This window comes from Caretta caretta, chromosome 5 (genome assembly GCF_965140235.1).
Source record: "Caretta caretta isolate rCarCar2 chromosome 5, rCarCar1.hap1, whole genome shotgun sequence".
NCBI classification, from domain to species: domain Eukaryota; kingdom Metazoa; phylum Chordata; order Testudines; family Cheloniidae; genus Caretta; species Caretta caretta.
In genome coordinates, this window is record NC_134210.1 from 23,089,955 (window position 1) to 23,110,162 (window position 20,208).

Consider the following 20,208-nt stretch of genomic DNA (forward strand, 5'->3'; position numbering starts at 1 on the left):
CAAGTCTCCTTGAGACGCGCTGAGGACCGCGCAAGCTGTGGGCCTGTATTTGGGAAATGCTTTTTACAGCCTTATCCAAAAGGGTGCCACGGGGCCATGCTTCGACGCCTTGGCACTAGCAATGCCTAAGATGGGCTAGGACCGGGCTTACCCTCTCACAAGGCGTTTCCCAGCGCCCTAGGGCTCAGCGCTTCAGCGGGGGGGAGGGGGAGCGGCGCAGGGCCCGGGCAGGCCGGTCTGGCACAGGGACCCTGCCCGGGCGCCCGCTGGGAATCAAACCATCAGCAGCCGCCGCCGCGCTCCAGCCCGCCTCCCTGAGGCAGCGCGCCACGGGCCGGCCGGGGGCGGGGCTGGCCGCCAGTTCGCGCGCTGCCTCGGGCAAGTCCGGACGTGCCCGGTCCCGGCAGCAGACACGTGCCCCAGCGCCATGCCCGGGCGCTGAACCAACTTGTGCAAGCACGCCAGGCATCCTCGCCGCGGATTGGCTGAAGGCCCCGGGGGAGGGAGGGATTCCCTTTTGCTTTCCCTACCTCAGCACCGGCGAGGAAACCCCCGCCGACCCAGTGTCTCCCTTTATCGCGCCGCGGCGACGCGCAGGCAGCCAGAGCCGTGTAGACGGGCGAGAGGAGAGCGCCGCTCGGCCCCGTCCCGCTCCCGACACCGTCCCCCGGCAGCCTGCTCCGATCTCCCCGCGGCGGCTGCAGACCAGCGGCGAACGACGCGAAATGATGCCGGGAAAGACCCTGCGCAAGGGTGCGCAGCAGAGCCCCGCTCCCGCAGGTACCGCCCCGTCCCCCCAGGAGCCGGCTGGCTGCCCGGGGGCTGAGCCTGGCCCCAAGCGCCCTTAGAAACGCACGGGCGTGAGATGATCGCTGGGGTGCCGCGATCCGGGGAAGGGGGCTTAGTCAGTTTCACCTTCTCGTGTTATCCGGCTGCAGTGGGAGCGAGAGCGGTTTTGCTTTCTGTTCTTGCGTGAGCAAGACGGGGTTCCGTTTGAAATGGCTCAAGATTTCCCTCTTGCCGGGGGAGGGGGGAAAGAGTAAGAAAGAGGATTTTTAAACTTCTGACTGAGGGTGTAAGCAAGACGGAAAACCAGAACAATGTCTTAGCCAGATTTCGATGTGTTGTTATTAGATGCTCCCTGCAGCCTACAGTAATACAGGGTTGAGTGGTTCAGATCTTTGCCATCTGAGACAGGAACCCGTCTAAAACAATGTTTCAGCGGCGATCACTAGAGCTAGGTCCGAGGCACCAAATTCGAGTCTCGATTTGAACCACCACCCAACTCAGGGAATGTGTGGCTCCAGGGTTGTGGTTTCGAAGTTCTGGCCCCCTCGAAAACTGGGGCCTTTGGATCGGGGGGGGGATTCAGCTTAGGATCATTTCTAATGACCGCTCCATAAATACTGACGGCGAGCTCGCGTCTGGTCTCACAGGGGGAACTGGATTCACTCAGAGAACAGAATCTTGCGTTTGCTGAAGCGCCCGAGAAGGCTGTTTAACAATACAATCTAGCGAGATCAAAGTAGTCATTCTTTGTGGCTTGTCGTTTGATCAGTGCTAAGTAAAAAAATGTTCAAAAAGTATGATTGTCACTGAGGGTAACATTTCTCATGCAGATTGTGGGATGGGAACTTTTTATTGCTTTCCCCAGTCCCAACAAGCAACTAGAGCTAGTAAAAATTGTTTTTAAAGGTTTCTGGGGTTTTTATTTTAAAATTTTAAATTTCTGTTACCAGCTCTGTAAGCAACTGTACACCTTTACAAATCTCTTACCTTTTGGGGTAAAATGTTTAACTTATAGACATGTATGATTTATGTAAGAGCTATCCCCTATAGACAAGAAAGTGTACAGAATTCACAAAACTGATGACTGGTTTTCCTTTGTGTTTTACAGCACAGGAAGCTGTGACCCAGTGCTCTTTGCAACTACGCAAAATAGGAGATATATGCAACCTGCAGCAGAAGATTCTTAATGTTATTACAAAACTGTTCTGCCCAGGAACGTGAAAACTCTTTGGGAGATGTCAAACAGAAGAGGAAAGAAGAAAACAATGGTTTTGGAAAATATGGTCTTTGCAAGCTTGTAATAAGTGACTTGCATGAGATGAGGAGATGGAATTAGCTGTATGCATTACTTACTGCTGCCTGTTCCCATTGAAGGAAGGCTGTTGAAATATGATTTCTCTGGAGAGCTGGACATATGTATTGGCTGGTGGATGTCAGTATGGGGGGGAAATTACAATTAACCCTTCCAAAGACTGACCTGTGGAGTGACTTGGAAGAGCAAGGAACCTTCTCATCTGACAAGCCTATCGATGTTCTGGTTCAGGAGTTGCATCTAGTTCTATGTCACTTGGAGCAACAGGCAGAAGATACCAGTTACCTCCAAACATTGGACTGGAATGTACCATGAAAACCAGTTTCTAAGTTCTTGATGGTTTTTGTTTTCTAAAATGTAGACTCTATTGTACAAACCTGGTGTGGAGCATTATCTTATTTTTTTTTGTTATTTGTTTGTTTTGGTTGTAGCAGATGTACTGTCAGTGATGTTAGTTGTTACGCAGATGTTTCTCTAAGGAATAACACCGTAATTCTGTTAATTATGAGGTTGCTGTATGGATCTAGGATGTATATATGTGTATGAAAAGAGTATTTCATGGAACTTAGAGAGATGACTTATGGCTTATGCACCAGAAATAGTGCAGATGACTATTCAAATGGTGCCATAAAGAATTCATTAAAACAGATTAAAGGAAGCATAGTAGCTTATGGTGATTAAGAAAGTCCTTCATGCAGTCAGTACTCTAAGAAAATTATTGAATAAGAAAAATGCATACATTAAAACATATATTACATAGCAAAATAAGATGATTGGCAGGTGTATAAGTTTGGGGGAGATTCCTTCACAGCATCAGAAGGAATATTAAAACAGAATAAGTTACTGTTGGGAGGTAATAAAATTACTCTAAAAACAAATAGAAAGTGAAACTAAAATGGAATCAGTGGTTTTCTGGAGAAAAAACATGAATTATTTTTCAAAGAAAGTAACTGCTCAGATTAAGAGAGATGTCAATAAAACTGAATGTTACAGTTGTTACAGGAAAGTAATGTATTGCTTCTAAATGAAAGCTGAGACCTTGACTGGAAATAAAGGATAGGAAAAAAATTCAGCTCTTATTTGGTGTCAACCTCATTTTTGTTTGTAATGATGAAGATGCTGTTATTTTGTCTCATGATGTGATATGTTAGTGAGATGCTTGTTGCATCCTTCTTGAAAAGCAACATTGGGCCCGGCTTGGAGAAGAGACTTGTTCTGCACTTCAGTCCTTTAGAAAGCAACTTTTCTGTTTGTATATTTTAAAAGCACCTTGAATCAAATGCAAGAGATGGTGCAACTACCATGTCTAAGCCAGATTAATCAGTGTCTTAAACGATGGGCTAAATTATACATAGGATGTCAACTAGTAGGAAAATGGATGGAAGTGACAAAATAATGTAACTTGCTTGGGTTTGGTATTCAGAGAGTGCAAAATAAGTGTCAGATTCAGGCTGAAGGAAGATGTAGCAAAAAAAGTAACTTGAATTCACACACTCTTGCTTCTACTACACTTTCCTCTTGCATGTAAATTACATCTGTCTTATATACCTTCTGAATGCCAGATCAGTGCAAGTTAAACCATTTCACTGCTTGCATCCATTTTGGGCTCCCTTGCCCTTCGTGTGCAATTCATTCCACACTAAGACACCAATGAATTTGAGCTAGGGGTTCCCAAACTTGGTTCGCAGCTTGTTCAGGGTAAGCCCCTGGTGGGCCGTGAGACACTTTGTTTACCTGAGTGTCCGCAGGTACGGCCGCTCACAGCTCCCAGTGGCTGCCAGTGGCGCGGGCTGGGCCACCAATTGTCCCAGCTCCCATTAGCTGGGAACAGCAAACCATGGCCACTGGGAGCTGCGAGTGGCCGTACCTGCGGTCACTCAGGTAAACAAAGCATCTCGCAGCCCGCCAGGCACTTACCCTGAACAAACCGCAAACCAAGTTTGGGAACCCTTATTTGAGCCTATGATCTTGCATAAATCTGCTTTCTTTCATGAGGTTTTCATTGTAAAGCTCTTTTCAATACCCCAGGACCAAGTATCCAGTGATCTGATTTGCTGACACTGATTTCACTTGGTATAATCTCAGCTGCTGGGTTTGTTTGTTTTTTTGATGTATAAAAGGCACAGTCCCAGCAAAGGAACTTTTGCATTGGCTTGAATGAGAGCAGGAGCAGGCCCAAACATAGCAGGTTTCCTCTTCCTATGAGCTGTCAGATATTGTGTTCTCAGTGAGAACGTAGCATTTCAGGATGGTGTTGTTTTATCCACAGTGCCACAAGCTAATGTGACAAACGTGAACTTGTCTCCCTAAAGGTACAGAGTCCTGTCTCATTCAGAAGCACCTTTTCAGGTATTAAAGGGTGACTGTTGTTTTCATTTCTGTTATGTCAAATTTTAGCTCCATGAATAACTCCATGAGACTAAGCAAAGTGTTCGTTCACGGTTTGATCTAACAGCCACTGAATTCAATGGAAAGACTCCCAGTGGTATCCATGGAGTTTGATCACAGTCTTAGGTAAAACTCCAGTGAGGTCACTAATAGTTATGTCAGACTAAGAATCTCAAGAAAATATAGTATTAAGGAACTGTGTTGTTGCTAAAATACACTCAAATTAAGGTGTTCAGCTCAATGGGTGCAGCCTTACAGTTAATTAGGATGCTAGCCAAGGTTTCAAATGGCCTGTCAGTAATTCCAGGCTGTAAATAACAAAAATAATAGCATAAAGCTCTGGGAATGAACGATGTAAATGTCACAGGGACATTTCAGCTGGGAATTGCAGCACTTTATTGTATAGCTGTGGAATGGCAATGTTTATTTTTCATGGAATGTTTTTATGTTGCTAAATTCCATAGTGTGTTTATTTGGTGATTGTGTAATGTGACGTCAATCAAATTGTTTACAGTGAATTCAAAAGAAGAATTAGTTCAAAGTGACTAATATCTGTATCAGTTTGATCATGTGATTTGTGGGTAGAGTTTCCTTGCATTACTTTTCAAAATGATGTGCCATATGACTGTATCAACATGAGATTGGTTTTTCTCAAGGCATTTTTTTGGGTTAGGGACAGATGTTTTGTTATATAACCCAATAAAGTGTGTCTGTTGTTATCTTGTTAAGATAATAAACATGATGTGTTTGCAAGCAAATCATTCTTTGTTGTAAAATCTGTTTTCTGAGGATTCTGAATGAATGGTCATATGCCAATTCCTTCTGAATTATTAGGAGTTTAAGGTCACATACTCAGTCATTAGATATCTTCCGGGAGACTTGATATATTGGATTTTATTTATGAGCCCTTGGATATGAGTTATAACTAAGGTCGCCAGAATTCAAAATGAGAAAGCAGGACACTTATTTTAATATTGGTTAGTGAGTATTTGCATTACTACCCTTTGCTGAGTGGAAGCAGAATTGCTCAGTTGTGTGTCAAAAGCCCTATACTACTAACAGTTAGCTTCTCCTTTAGCTCAAGTGATAGGGGTTTGCTCATTATGAGCAAAAGGCTCTATTTATCTAGTAATCTGCATATCAAAGTACTATCGAATGATACAAATCATAATCATCCCACAAATAACCCCATGAAGTTCCCGGTGGCCATGATGGGCAGCCTTGTGACGACAGTGAAGTCTAAGGAGGACATAGTTCTGTCACAATTTGTCTTGGGTGCACAGGGAATGAACATGGGAGGGGTTTGACAAGTGGGAAGAAGTTCAGGTTTGGGCTTTTCCACAAGTCATGAAAGGGTTTAGATGCTGGGTAAGGATGTCAGATTAATGGTACTTGTCATGGTGGGGGTCGGTGCAGCTATAGCCGAGCAAAAGGATACTACAAAGCTACTTCCCCTATTCTCCCATAAGCCCTGAGTCCAGATGTGTCTCTGTATGGCAACGTGCCCATCCAGGATCCTCCCTACCTCTAGCCTACCCACAAGAGCTAGGGTAGCACTGTGACTATTTACACATTCTTACAGGAGGCAATTTACAATACTAGACCAAATCCTCTCTTCTGAGGTCATCCACAGAACCCCCCACCCGCAATGTACTGAGCACGGTTCTGTTCTGACTATTAGAAGAGGGGCAACGCATTAAGTATCTTGAGTAATGCGCAATCAGATTTTTATAGCAGCATGTCAAGGGTTATACAACAGCCACCAATCCCCCTCTAAGGGATAGAAAAAACTCATCACATGCTACAGATATTTACATCAAAAGATCACGGGATTCTGACTCATCCACAACAATCTAACTTGAAAAGGTGAAAAACACAGAAACCAACAGAGACAAACACCAACAGCACTATCTGCTCAGCCCCAGGTCTCTTCTTATTAGACACAGAGCAACAGACACCGACCAGGCCAACACGTGCAGGGCTTTCACATTCAACTTTAGGCTGCTCATGTGAAAACCAGACTCGCCCACTCTGGCACCTGGAGTCACATGTACTATCTCCTAAATGCTCTGCTAGACACCAGCTCTCCAAATGATTTTAGCCAACTGGAAAGACCCGCCTCATGTTGTGGTAACTATTCTTAGTATGTGTTAATTTAAGGAAATCCTTTTCCTCTCATTAGCACCATGAGCCCTGAAGGCATGGCAAGAGCAAGGAGGAGGAGATAGTGGTACAAGTAACTTGAAGCAGGACTGGCTGGTGCACATGGTAAGGTATATTATCATGTGCAGTATTGTCTGTCAACTGTATGTGCTATTCAACGGTCTGACTATTCTTTCATGGTGAGTGAGATAAGCTGAGAGCCTTAACCCACTGCCAGAAACAAAGAAAGGTCTTTGTTCTAAAACAGTGGTTTTCAACCTGGGGGCCGCAGACTGTGTCTAAGATGTGGTCACTCTAAGGCCTTTCTGCAGTAAGGAGCAGCAGCGGTGGCCATTAGCTAAAAGTGGGGAGTCACATCCCATTGAAACAGTACAAAACAATAGAATATCTGGTTGTTAAGAAAGCCCTCCAGCCCTAAGGAAGTATAGCACCCACAGTGACCAGATCAAAACACAGACAGTAAGACGTTTAAAGAAAAACTTTGCAAAAGACCACTTTGTCTGGCAGAACCACCTATCAGGAGTTTCAGCTGGGAAATGTATGCTTCCCTTTTGTTTGACCTTCAACTGTTTCTGTCTGGTTTTAATTGTTTCTGTCTCTTGCGTAACTGGTTTACCAACATTTGAATTGACTCTTGTATGTGTAATGTGGTAGGATTGGTTAAAATATTGTTTCATAATACTTTGGTAAAAATGATTGGTTAAGTACAGATAACCAGGACCTAACTTTAACTGTAAACCTGGGGTCCAAAAGGAAGTTCTTTGGAACCTAACTCTGGGACACAAGATCAAAGCTGCCAGAACTCGATGCCTTGCATGACCATACCATGCAGAAGCCAGGGCCCTGGACGATCCAATCCTGACTGGCCATCTGGAGACGCTCATCTGCTTTACTGGGAGTTGTGAGCATTGTATGTTTAGTGAGTGTATTCTGTTGATTAATTGTTAATAAATATAAGTTAAGGATATTATTGTGTAAAGGCTTTTTCACTGGGACAAGGGCCTGCCAACCCGTAGAGGAACACTGAACCTCGGGCACAGGGAGGGTAGGGGGTGGAGCCCTAAATTGTGCAGGTAACAAAAGGGTCCACAAAAGGTTGTCATTAACATAGAACAGTGGTTTGCAGCCTGTGGACAGCAGGCCCCTGGGGATCTGCAGACTAAGATTTCCAAAAAGGTCCGAATCTCCATTCAACGTTTTTAAGGATCCACAAATGAAAAAAGGTTGAAAATCACTGTTCTAAAATATACTGTTATGCCCCTTGGGTGATACAACAGGAAGCCAGCCCTGACAAGAAGAGAGTAGAGGTCAATTCTTCCACCTTCTCCTGTTCTCACAATGCAGCATTCTGAAAATAGGTCATCTGCCAGGCAATTAGAAACAGAACCATGAACTCTTTCAAGAGGTCATGGAAACACCTTACCAACTCCATGAACCCAGTAGTTGGAGTCGTACTAGAAAACAAGTTGCATTTGCAATAACCTTTTTGCCATATTTATGCCTCATGCAATTACTGCAACATTATTATTAGTTGTATTACCATAGTGCCTAAGAGCCCGGGTCATGGACCGGGACCCCACTGTGCTAGGTGCTGTACAAACACAGACCAGACAGATAGATTGTAAGTCCTTGGGGCAAGGCTAAGCATAATACAAGAGGCAACAGAGGGATACAGACCGACTGATGGGGGAAATCAAAGAAAGAACGAGAATATTTTGGTTATCTTGATTGGCAATGGTCTCAGCACACCAGCAGCCTAGGTGCTGTCAAGTTTTTTGTAGGCATGATGGCAAAGGAGAGTTTTGAGGAGGCTTTGAAGGTGGGTAATGAGGTAGCTCTGCTGATGTTTATGGGGAGGTCCTCTCAAGCGTGAGGGGCAGCATGGAAGAAAGCACAAAGGTGCTTATTGGAACATGTAACAATTGGGTAGTTGGGGCTGGCAGAAGTGAGCATCAACAGCTCACTAGCAAAAGGATGATAGGTAGGATGAGGATTGACAGTGCATGGCCCTTAAAGTGAAGACAAGCGGCTTACATTTGATGTAATAGGGAAGGCGGAGCCAGCGAAAGGATGTAAAACGGGGTGATGAACAAAGCCACAGGCCCGGAAAATGCTTTTTGAGGCAGCGTTCTGGAGGACTATAAGCAGGGCAATGGTGCATTTGGTAAGGCCAGAGAGATGCATATTACAGTAATCAAGATGACTAGAGCCTGGATGAGAGTTTTGGCTGTGTAGATGGATGGAAAATTTGGCAAGACAGAATTGGCAAGATTTAGACATAGCCTGGATGAGACAAGTTAGAGATAGGTCCAAGTCAAAGATGCTACTTAAGTTGTAGGCCTGAGAGATAGGGAGGATGGTGTGTGTGTGTGTGTGTGTGTCCACAGTGTTCAAGAAAGAAGGTCGTGGGAGAGCTTGTGGTGAGGGGGAGGATTAGGAACATAAGAACAGCCATACTGGGTCAGACCAATGGTCCATCTAGCCCAGTATCCTGTCTTCTGACAGTGGCCAATGCTAGGTGCCCCAGAGGCATAAACAGAGCAGGTAATCATCAAGTGATTCATCCCATTGCCCATTCCCAGCTTCTGGCAAACAGAGGCTAGGGACACTAACCTTGTTTTAGTCTTGGCCTTCACAAAGAGATCCATTTTGGTCATGTTTCACTTAAAGCGAGACATCCACGAGGCAAAGTCAAAGAGACAGGCAGTTATAATGATATAGTGATCAGCTGCCTTCAGTGATTCCTAACTCAAGTGCTCATGCCTCAGGTGGGTTAGCATGGAATCGAATGTCCATTGATGTGCCCAGTACCTTCGAAATTCAGTATAGACTGCACGCAGGAATTAGCCCTTTTACAACATAAGACACCAAAATGCCAACACAAGTACTCCTGGAATCATTGTCCCCCGCATTTCTTTTCATTTTCTCTGATTCCTGATGCTTTTCCAGTTTCACTGTATTCTTAAATACAAACAGTCATATACATACTGTATTGTTTAAGACGATATCCACCGTGAATCTGCCATACCAGTTCCTTGATAAATGTACATGAAAGATATGTAACATTTAGCAGAGTTGCTTTGGCCTTGCTTTGTAACTTAGCCTGTTGTACAGTATTATTCCACAATGAAAACAGTGCAGTTTACACCAGTGTGACTGTGGCATTCCGTAGTATTTTAAAATCATTTCATTAATATAGTGCCACTTGTGTGCGTGGTGATTGGCAGACAAAAGTGACTGTCCCTTTCCCTGTTAATTTCCTGTCATAGGCTCTGATCTACCAAAGAACTTAAGCACATGTGTAATGCCTACATATAGGCTGAAAGTTAATGCGTGTTTAAGTGTTTTGGTGGATTAGAACCTAAAGGCCTGCGGTGTAGTTCTGACTGTCATAGCCCAATGTCAGGGAATGCCTGGAGGCATTCCAGCAGGCTGCCAACTCCCAAGAGTGCTGGGAGAATGTATATCAAAACATCCTTTGTCAGGATTCAGTCTCCCTTCTTTAGCTCTGGACTAGAAGCCAGTGCTCAAGAATCTAGCCAAGAAATTTATACGGTGCCTGTCACCAAAAGATCTGAGCACTCACAATCCTACAATGTATCCTCACAGCTTCCCTGCAATGCTATTATCCCTCTTTCACAGATGGGGAATTGAGGCAGAGAGAGACTAAGTGACTTGCCCAAGGTCACACAGAAAGTCTGTGGTGGAGCCAGGCCATGAACCTGGGTCTCCTAGGTCCCAAGTTACACCATAACCACTGGCTCCGCCTTCCTCTGCATTGTCATTGTCACACACTCCACTCACTTTGGGGAGTTTAGCGACACTGACATTCCCCCCAGAACACCCCTTTTGTGCTGCATGTGTGCTAGCTCTGAGTTTGTAGCTGGCTTTTGCTCTGGTGTGTAAGAGAAGGCAAGGGGAGGAAGGGCTTCTGTCCCTTTCACACAGACACAAGACCTCCCACACTTCTGCTTTCAGTGACACCAGTGGGAAGCCAGCGTAACCCCATGCCCCTCTAGCCCAAAATGGGATCTATGCTCTTAAGAGACAGAGCAACTCCTCAGTAACAACTCTATGAGCAAAACTCAGAGGTGTGAATCAGAGTCCTTCCCTCCCCCCATCCATATCAGCATCTAAGGAAAACAGCATTTCACTAAATAATTATGTTTTCCCTTGATCAGCTGCTGAGATAGATAGTGTATCAAGATGTCGTCACTGGCCACCAGGTGGAAAATACCCTGAGGGCACAATGATTTCAGATACCTTTGTACCGATCAAACCTGATATCAGAATGATTCACCCTCACACTTCAGGGTGAGTCCAGCCCATGCAGGGGAAAACAGTAAACAGGGAAGTGTAAGGGTTTTGCTTTTATTACTACACCACTTACAAAATACCCTGAGAAGCATCTATCTATTAGAGCTTTAGCTAGTACAGGGATAAGTGATTAGATAGATAGATAGATAGATAGATAGATAGATAGATAGATATGCAGTGTAGTTGTAGCCATGTCAGTTTCAGAATATTAGAGAGACCCGGTGGGTCTCTTGTATTGTCCACTGGTGAGAGAGACAAGCTTCTGAGTCACAGTAGAAAAGCTCTGTGCGGCTTGAACACTTGTCTCTCTCATTATCAGAAGTTGGTCCAATAAAAGATCTGACCTCACCCGCCTCGTCTCTCAGATAGATGGATAGACAGACAGACAGACAGCCTTAGTTCAGAATGGAACATGTAGTTGAACTGAAGAGCTCTTTTTTAACATGGAAGAAAAGAGCCATTTTATGAACATTTTTTAAAATCCCTTAAAATAGTTGTAGTAACCGTTTCGGAACTTATTTGCCCAATGTAAGTGTTTGGAGAAGCACAAGGCTAATGAGAGGCTACCAAGCTTCTTGACTGGCTTGCTCAGGCTTGGGAGGTTAAACAGTAGGGGTAGTTTGAGAAGTTGGCCAAATTAAGCAAATTAAGTTCCTCAGTAACGTCACAACTATTCCATGCTTTGGCTTGCCTGGCAGACATCCCTCCTCAGAAGAGGCATTGACAGTCTCATTAAATAGGGATCTCAGATGACCATGACTTTCCCCACACAGGAATGGCAGGGTCTGGGAGTCCCAGACAGCGACAAGAATTGTGAGCGGTGCTTCTAGGACTACCCATTGTACGAATGAGTCAGACTCAGGGAGAGCATGGTGGTATTAGGCCTGTGTTTGGCAGATGGCTTTTGGCAGCAGCTGGTAGGAGCCACCTTTGCTTCCTTGGGTGGGTGGGGAGAAGAAAAGGCACCAATCTTGTGGGCCAGGGATTTCAAGGTCTCAGGCACAGGGATTGCAGCTGGGTGGGAGCTTTTAAGGCAGTGGTTCTCAAACTTTTCTACTGGTGAACCCTTTCACAGAGCTAGCCTCTGAGTGTGACCCCCCCTTATAAATTAAAAACACTTTATTATATATGTAACACCCTTATAAATGCTGTAGGCAAAGCGGGGTTTGAGGTAGAGGCTGACAGCTCACGACCCCCCCCCCATGTAATAAACTTGCGACCCCCTGAGGGGTCCCGACACCAGTTTGAGAACCCGTTTTAAGGGGTAGTGCCCAGTAGCAGGGAGTCGGAGGGAGATATTCTACTTCCTGTGTGCTGGGAGGAGGAGGTATTTTGTTTCCTGTGTGTTGCGGGGGCAGGTGCCAGGAGAAGTTGTTGTTCTTCAGGGCTGGGATTTTTTAAAGGGCAACGAAGCACCACTGGTGGCTGTTGGTTCCAGGCAGCTTGGCTTCCTGTGCGTCATGCACCCTTTGAGCCACAAGGTCACCAGCAGAGCTGACTTCCCAATTTACATTCCATGTTGACATTCTTTCGTTGCTGGAATACACCAGGCACTGTCAAGCTCACTTCCCATCCATCGAGGACCTGCTCTCTCTCACAGCTCTTTCCCCTCATACCTCTTCCTCTTTTCCCTTTCTTCCTCCTCAGACACTCAGGTGACTGGGCCAAAGGTTGGGCTGGGGGGATCCTGCACTTGGAGGAGGGTAGGTCTCCCTGCGGAGAGCGGTAGAAGAAATGAGAGGAGAAAAGGAGGGTGAGGTCATCTCACCAGATTGTCTCTCTAATACTCTGGGATCAACTGGGCTACCATAACACTGCAAACAAACTGTGAGAAGACAGGTTGATGGATGAACAAATGGGGAGGAGCCATGGGAGAGAACAGAAGGGCTAAGGGGTCTGGGTGGGCATGTACTCAGGACAGCCAGCCCATGCTGCCGTTGCCTGTGCTTCCACGGCAACACTAATCTGTTTAGCACACTCGTTCATTGAGAGCTAGCACAAGGACACCTACAAGAGCTGGGACACCCCCCCACCTACAGCGCCTAGTGTGCAGATAAAGCCTTAGTAGCCAGAAAGTGGCTCTTCCTTCCTTCCAAACCAAGGGAGTGGGGGTGGGGGAGGTAAAGTTCATGGTAGTTGCTGGTAATGGCAGGGGAGATTCAGAGCCCAAAGCGGGAGGAGAGTGTGGTGCTGAGTAGGAGATAAGACCATGCCATGAGCACTCACTTCCCCAGTAGGAGGGAAGGGCGATGGGAGTGCTGGAGAACAGGGAACCACAGAATGACTGTAGCCCTCACAATGGCCGTGGCATCTTGTGATCTGGCTCTGAACGGCAGACGTATTCAGCAAAATGGTAGGGACTTTCCTGCTCATGTGCTGTTTGGAAACTAGCAACCAGCTGAAATGCAATGGCTGTTGTTGTACTGTCACTTCCCCATACATGTGCTGCAGCCTGCCACCGTTTCACTCTTTTACACAGAGCAAAATTGGGAGTGGTCTGCAGATTTACAAAGAAAAACAAATCTCAGGCCAACACACCTTCTTCCAGGGAGGCGGGGGAACAAACCCAGCTGATCTCTCTCCAGTCACAATCTGAAAAGGACAGGCTTGTCTTTGCTCAATCTTTGCTTCTCTTGTTCCTTATATGGTTCCTGCTGCTTCCTCTTTCACAATTTGATGAGTGTTGGCAAAGGGAAGAGTAGTCAGAATAGATTTACTTCCACCACTTAAGGAAATAGTCCAACTGTCTTCAAATTAGGGTAAGAGGCAGCTGACTCCTAGAACAGAGGGAGATTGTCCCTTCCTTTCCAGCTGACAGGATTTGCACGTCTCTATCGATAACATAATGGCATCACTTTTTAATGCCTGCAAAATATGAATATTAAAAATAGGAACCGTGATAAGAGATGGGAAGAAATTGATCCATGTGTTGCTTCAAAATCAGCCTTATCCTCCTACCCCTCACCATCATAGCTCACAAGATTTCTCTCAGATCTGGCTCGAAATGGCATGTTCTGCATGTATCATCTGGATTGCAGTTTCTTCCCTTCATGAAATTTTAAAATTTGGACCTATGAGAATTTTGAGCCTATGCGGTAAAATGGGGACAGAACTTGTAGGAAGCAATGAGCCCTGATGCAAGCCAAAGCAAATGTCACTATCCTACAACAGAGTAGTAAAAAAATAAAAAAGGAAATTTGCTTTAGGGAAAAAAAAAACCAAATCCAAACCAACTGCCTGTGTACTCTATAAAGACAAGTCCTCTGCCCTCACCTGCCAAAAGCCTGGCTCTTCCCAGTGAGTGGCACTTCATAACCCGCTTCCCAGGTTCCATACCCCCACACAATGCCCTGGCACAACTGGTCTGAGTGCAGTGCCCACTCGAGGTGAGCAACTGCTGAGACTTGCTGAAGGTGTGGGGTGGAGACAGGGCCATGGCTCCTCTCTCTGACACCCCTGCCCATCGAGTTGGCCAGATGAGATGCCACAGCACCATCTCACAGTGCTCTCTCCTTTGGGCAGCTATTGAGTGGGCTCAATATGAAGAAGTTGTTGCAAACTCCAGAACAGCAGTAAGAGGAACGTGAATACCCGGTAACCTCCCTGTTGTATTCTGCGTATGGCATCCACGTGGACTTTGGAAGCCCTTTGTCTCGGGGCCAGCTCTGCCAGAAATTGCTGTTCTTTACTTGGGCCACCCTTCTTAGATCACAGCCTTATTGGTGTCATTCAAAATGTAGCTCAGTGCAGGACTGAAGGATTCACGTTTTAAAAATATAGGGCCTGATTCTGCTCTCCATTGCACTAGTGTCAGTCAAGGGTAACTCCACTGAAGTCAGGGGAGGTAAACTGGTGTGGATGAGATTCAAAGCAGACCTCCCAATCTGGAGAATTTGCCAGATTACACATTCCCTCCTTTAACTGGCTGCTCATTCAATATGGCTGGAGGGAAAAGCAGCGATTACAAAGTAGCCTCACAGCAAACTACAGCCACTTTTGTGAAATAAATGAGAGCATCCATCTCCCACTCGCCAATCTAGCCATTGGACAGCCAAGCAGATCCAAAAGCAAACATCTGCATTCCAGAGCCGCACAACTGCAGAACACATCAAATGCTGCTTGAAAGTGGTATAAAGTCTTTGAAGTTCAGAAGATGCAGTGAGGCCCCTTTTGGGAAGAGACATGCAAAGCTGGAACTCCCCAGAGTTTGAACCTCTCTGCCCTGGAGACATTCCTGGGGGAGTGAAATCAGAACCCATACTTCTGTACTACATCATTTGGGCCTGGCAGACAGCTGCCATCATGCCAGAGTAAGATGGGAGGGAATCCAGCCCTCTGACTGTTTCTGTTACCATTAGAGTTTTCTCAGTGCAAAATAAAAATTAATTTGGAAACATGCCTGTTTTCCTGCTCATTACTTACTCTGCTAAGTGATGTTTATGTTTCCTTCAGGGTGGACACGGACTGGACCCATGGTTTTCCAGCAACCATGTGGTTACCAGGTTTTCCCAGGATAATTTGTTGATCACATGGGGTTGAAGCAAAACAAGAAAAAATGTTAAACTAGCACTATTTGGTGAATACTTTCCCAAGATAGTATAGTGACTTCAAAGATCGTATTCTGGAGACAGAACAACTGATGTTTGTTAATGTGAAAGTTGCATTTCCCCCCAAATGAAATATGTTAAAAGAATAAACCAAATCTCTCTCGTTGCAAGACACTCTCCATTTCTAGATTGTAGGTATAGTAAGAACAGTCAAATGTAAGACAGGTCTAGTTTAACAATACAACACAACTTCATTTTGTACTGCTACTTGCATAACTGTACTCCCCAAATACCTTTCAGACTAAGGGTCCAATCCTGAACCATTGAATTAATGGGAGTTCTGCCACTGACTTCACTACAACAGGCCATAAATGCTTCAAGATTATATACAGTATAAATTCCTGTGGCAGGGCATGACTGCTGTACCCGTGTCTCTTCCATGAACACAGACTGCTAGGACACCCTGTTGCATGTAAACGCCAGCGTGTACTTTATTTACAATGTCTCTATCCCTCCACCAATACATATCAGTGCACCCACAGCTTTGCACTATTATCCTGCTTTCTAGCCCCTTCTCCCAAATGGGGGGCAGAGTGACTGAGGTGGCTCTACTCAGAGAAGGCGGCTTGTCAGGCTCCCCTAGCCTGGCCCCCACCTCTCTCTCCCACTTCCCCACCTTCCTGTGCTCTTTCTAAACCACTCTCCTGTTAATGAGCAAACTAGCTCATTAACTCCCTAGCCCACTGGCCTGGTAATCATAGATTCATAGATACTAAGGTCAGAAGAAACCATTATGATCATCTAGTCTGACTTCCTGCACAACGCAGGCCACAGAATCTCACCCACCCTCTCCTGCGAAAAACCTCACCTATGTCTGAGCTATTGAAGTCCTCAAATCATGGTTTAAAGACTTCAAGGAGCAGAGAATCCTGCAGCAAGTGACCCGTGCCCCATGCTACAGAGGAAGGCGAAAAACCTCCAGGGCCTCTTCCAATCTGCCCTGGAGGAAAATTCCTTCCCGACCCCAAATATGGTGATCAGCTAAACCCTGAGCATATGTGCAAGATTCACCAGCCAGATACTACAGAAAATTCTTTCCTGGGTAACTCAGATCCCACCCCATCTAACATCCCATCACAGGCCATTGGGCCTATTTACCATGAATATTTAAAGATCAATTAATTACCAAAATCATGTTATCCCATCATACCATCTCCTCCATAAACTTATCGAGTTTAATCTTAAAGCCAGATAGATTTTTTGCCCCCACTGCTTCCCTTGGAAGGCTATTCCAAAACTTCACTCCTCTGATGGTTAGAAACCTTCGTCTGATTTCAAGTCTAAACTTCCTGGTGGCCAGTTTATATGCATTTGTTCTTTTGTCCACATTGGTACTAAGCTTAAATAATTCTTCTCCCTCTCCGGTATTTATCCCTCTGATATATTTATAGAGAGCAATCATATCTCCCCTCAACCTTCTTTTAGTTAGGCTAAACAAGCCAAGCTCAGTGAGTCTCCTTTCAAAAGACAAGTTTTCCATTCCTCGGATCATCTTAGTAGCCCTTCTCTGTACTTGTTCAGGTTTGAATTCATCCTTCTTAAGCATGGGAGACCAGAACTGCACACAGTATTCCAGGTGAGGTCTCACCAGTGCCTTGTATAACGGTACTAAAACCTCCTTATCTCTACTGGAAATACCTTTCCTGATGCATCCCAAGACCGCATTAGCTTTTTTCACGGCCATATCACATTGGCGGCTCATAGTCATCCTATGATCAACCAATACTCCAAGGTCCTTCTCCTCCTCCGTTACTTCTAATTGATGCGTCCCCAGCTTATAACTAAAATTCTTGTTATTAATCCCTAAATGCATGATCTTACACTTCTCACTATTAAATTTCATCCTATTACTATTACTCTAGTTTACAAGGTCATCCAGATCCTCCTGTAGGATATCCCAGTCCTTCTCTAAATTGGCAATACCTCCCAGCTTTGTATCATCCGCAAACTTTATTAGCACACTCCCACTTTTTGTGCCAAGGTCAGTAATAAAAAGATTAAATAAGATTGGTCCCAAAACCGATCCTTGAGGAACTCCACTGGTAACCTCCCTCCAGCCTGACAGTTCACCTTTCAGTAGGACCCATTGTAGTCTCCCCTTTAACCAATTCCTTATCCACCTTTCAATGTTCATATTGATCCCCATCTTTTCCAATTTAACTAATAATTCCCCATGTGGCACTGTATCAAACACCTTACTGAAATCTAGGTAAATTAGATCCACTGCGTTTCCTTTGTCTAAAAAATCTGTTACTTTCTCAAAGAAGGAGATCAGGTTGGTTTGGCACGATCCTTTTGTAAAACCATGTTGTATTTTGTCCCATTTACCATTGACTTCAATGTCCTTAACTACCTTCTCCTTCAAAATTTTTTCCAAGACCTTGCATACTACAGATATCAAACTAACAGGCCTGTAGTTACTTGGATCACATTTTTTCCCTTTCTTAAAAATAGGAACTATGTTAGCAATTCTCCAGTCATACAGTACAACTCCTGAGTTTACAGATTCATTACAAATTCTTGCTAATGGGCTTGCAATTTTGGGTGCCAATTCCTTTAATATTCTTGGATGAAGATTATCTGGGCCCCCCGCTTTAGTCCCATTAAGCTGTTTGAGTTTTGCTACTACCTCAGATATGGTAATATCTACCTCCATATCCTCATTCCCATTTGTCATGCTACCATTATCCCTAAGATCCTCTTTAGTCTTATTAAAGCCTGAGGCAAAGTATTTGTTTAGATATTGAACCATGCCTAGATTATCCTTAACCTCCACTCCATCCTCAGTGTTTAGCGGTCCCACTTTTTCTTTTTTGTTTTCTTCTTATTTATATGGCTATAGAACCTTTTACTATTGGTTTTAATTCCCTTTGCAAGGTCCAACTCTACTTGACTTTTAGCCTGTCTCACTTTATCCTGACATGTTCTGACCTCAAGAAGGTAGCTTTCCTTGCTGATCCCTCCCATCTTCCACTCCCTATATGCTTTCTGCTTTTTCTTAATCACCTCTTTGAGATGCTTGGTCATCCAGCTTTGTCTACAACTCCTGCCTATGAGATTTTTCCCCTTTCTTGGGATGCAGGCTTCCGATAGCATCTGCAGCTTTGATTTAAAGTAATCCCAGACCTCTTCTACCTTTAGATCCATAAATTCTTCAGTCCAACCCACTTCCCTAACTAATTTCCTTAATTTTGAAAGTCAGCCCTTTTGAAATAAAAAACCCTAGTTGCAGATTTATTTTTGTTAATCCTTCTGTTCAGTTTGAACTGAATTAGCTCATGATCACTTGAACCAAGATTATCCCCTACAACCATTTCTTCTGTGAGGTCCTCACTACTCACCAAAACCAAATCTAAAATGGCATCTTCTCTAGTCTGTTCAGCAACTACTTGATGAAGGAATCCATCAGCTATCGCATCTAGGAAAATCTGAGCCCTATTATTATTACTAGCACTCGTCCTCCAGTCTACACCTGGGAAGTTAAGTCCCCCTTGATCACGCAATTTCCATTAGTATTTACTTTATTAAAAACATTAAAAAGGGCTCTATCCATATCCAAATTAGATCCTGGCAGTCTATGGCACACCCCAAGCACTATCCCAGGGGAAACTCTAATAGTTTTCTTCCCCACTGTGATTTTTGCCCAGACGGACTCTGTCTTATCCATTCCATCGCTTCTTATTTCTTTACATTCTACCTCATCATTGATATACAATGCTACTCCACCACCTTTACCTTTATTTCGGTCTTTCCTAAACAGCACATACCCTTCAATACCTGTAGTCCAGTCATGACTACTATTCCACCATGTTTCTGTTATCCCTATAATATCTGATTTCACTTCCTGCACCAGTAGCTCTAGTTCCTCCATTTTGTTACCTAGGCTCCTCGCATTGGTGTACAAACATCTTAATTTTTGCTGTTTGGCCTCGCTCACATTTTGTACCCTATTAGGCACGGTCATTCTACAGCCAGTATAACCTATTAGACTGGTATCCACACTGCCCTTCCTCCTTATATACATTCTCCTACCCACAGCTGTATCCTTTCTTACTTTTTTTTTCCCCTCTCAATGCTAAAATCCGGCGTGGACATCTCCCAACCATCTCCCCCAAATTCCTAGTTTAAAGCTCTCTTAATCAGTTGTGCCAACCTCCATCCTAGAAGTCTATTTCCTTCCCTACTCAGATGAAGTCCATCCCAAGAGAACTGTCCTCTGTCCATGAATGCCTCCCAGTGGCCATACATCCCAAAGCCCTCCTTAGAGCACCACTGCCTAAGCCATCTGTTGATAGTCATAATCTTGTCACACCTTTGTTGCCCTTCTCTAGGAACAGGCAGAATCCCACTAAAGATTACCTGAGCCTCGATTTCCTTAAGCGTCTTCCCCAGCCTAGCATAGTCTCCCTTAATACTTTCCAGCGAGAATCTAGCCATATCATTTGTTCCCACATGAAGGATAATTAGGGGATTCTTTCCTGCTCCCTTTAGAATCCTTTTCAACCTCAGGTCTACATCCCGTATCTTAGCCCCTGGAAGACAGCACACCCTTCTATTCTCTGGATCAGTTCTGGTTACAGGCCTGTCTATTCTTCTCAGTAAAGAGTCCCCGATCACATAGACCTGCCTTTT

General features: G+C 44.7%; 1 protein-coding gene across 1 annotated transcript; it reads left to right on the plus strand.

Annotated features, from left to right (window-relative positions):
* Positions 1-370: 370 nt before the first annotated feature.
* PMAIP1 (phorbol-12-myristate-13-acetate-induced protein 1) lies at positions 371-3,173 on the plus strand. Its single transcript, XM_048851674.2, has 2 exons — positions 371-780; positions 1,898-3,173. The coding sequence occupies exons 1-2, from the start codon at positions 726-728 to the stop codon at positions 2,008-2,010; spliced, it is 168 nt and encodes a 55-aa protein (XP_048707631.1). The 5' UTR covers positions 371-725; the 3' UTR covers positions 2,011-3,173.
* Positions 3,174-20,208: the final 17,035 nt, after the last annotated feature.

Excerpts from the sequence above, each read along its gene's own strand:
- PMAIP1 (XM_048851674.2), top strand. The coding sequence starts at position 726 with ATGATGCCGGGAAAGACCCTGCGCAAGGGTGCGCAGCAGAGCCCCGCT. Across the intron at positions 781-1,897 it reads GCAGAGCCCCGCTCCCGCAG|CACAGGAAGCTGTGACCCAG; the intron begins GTACCGCCCCGT and ends TGTGTTTTACAG.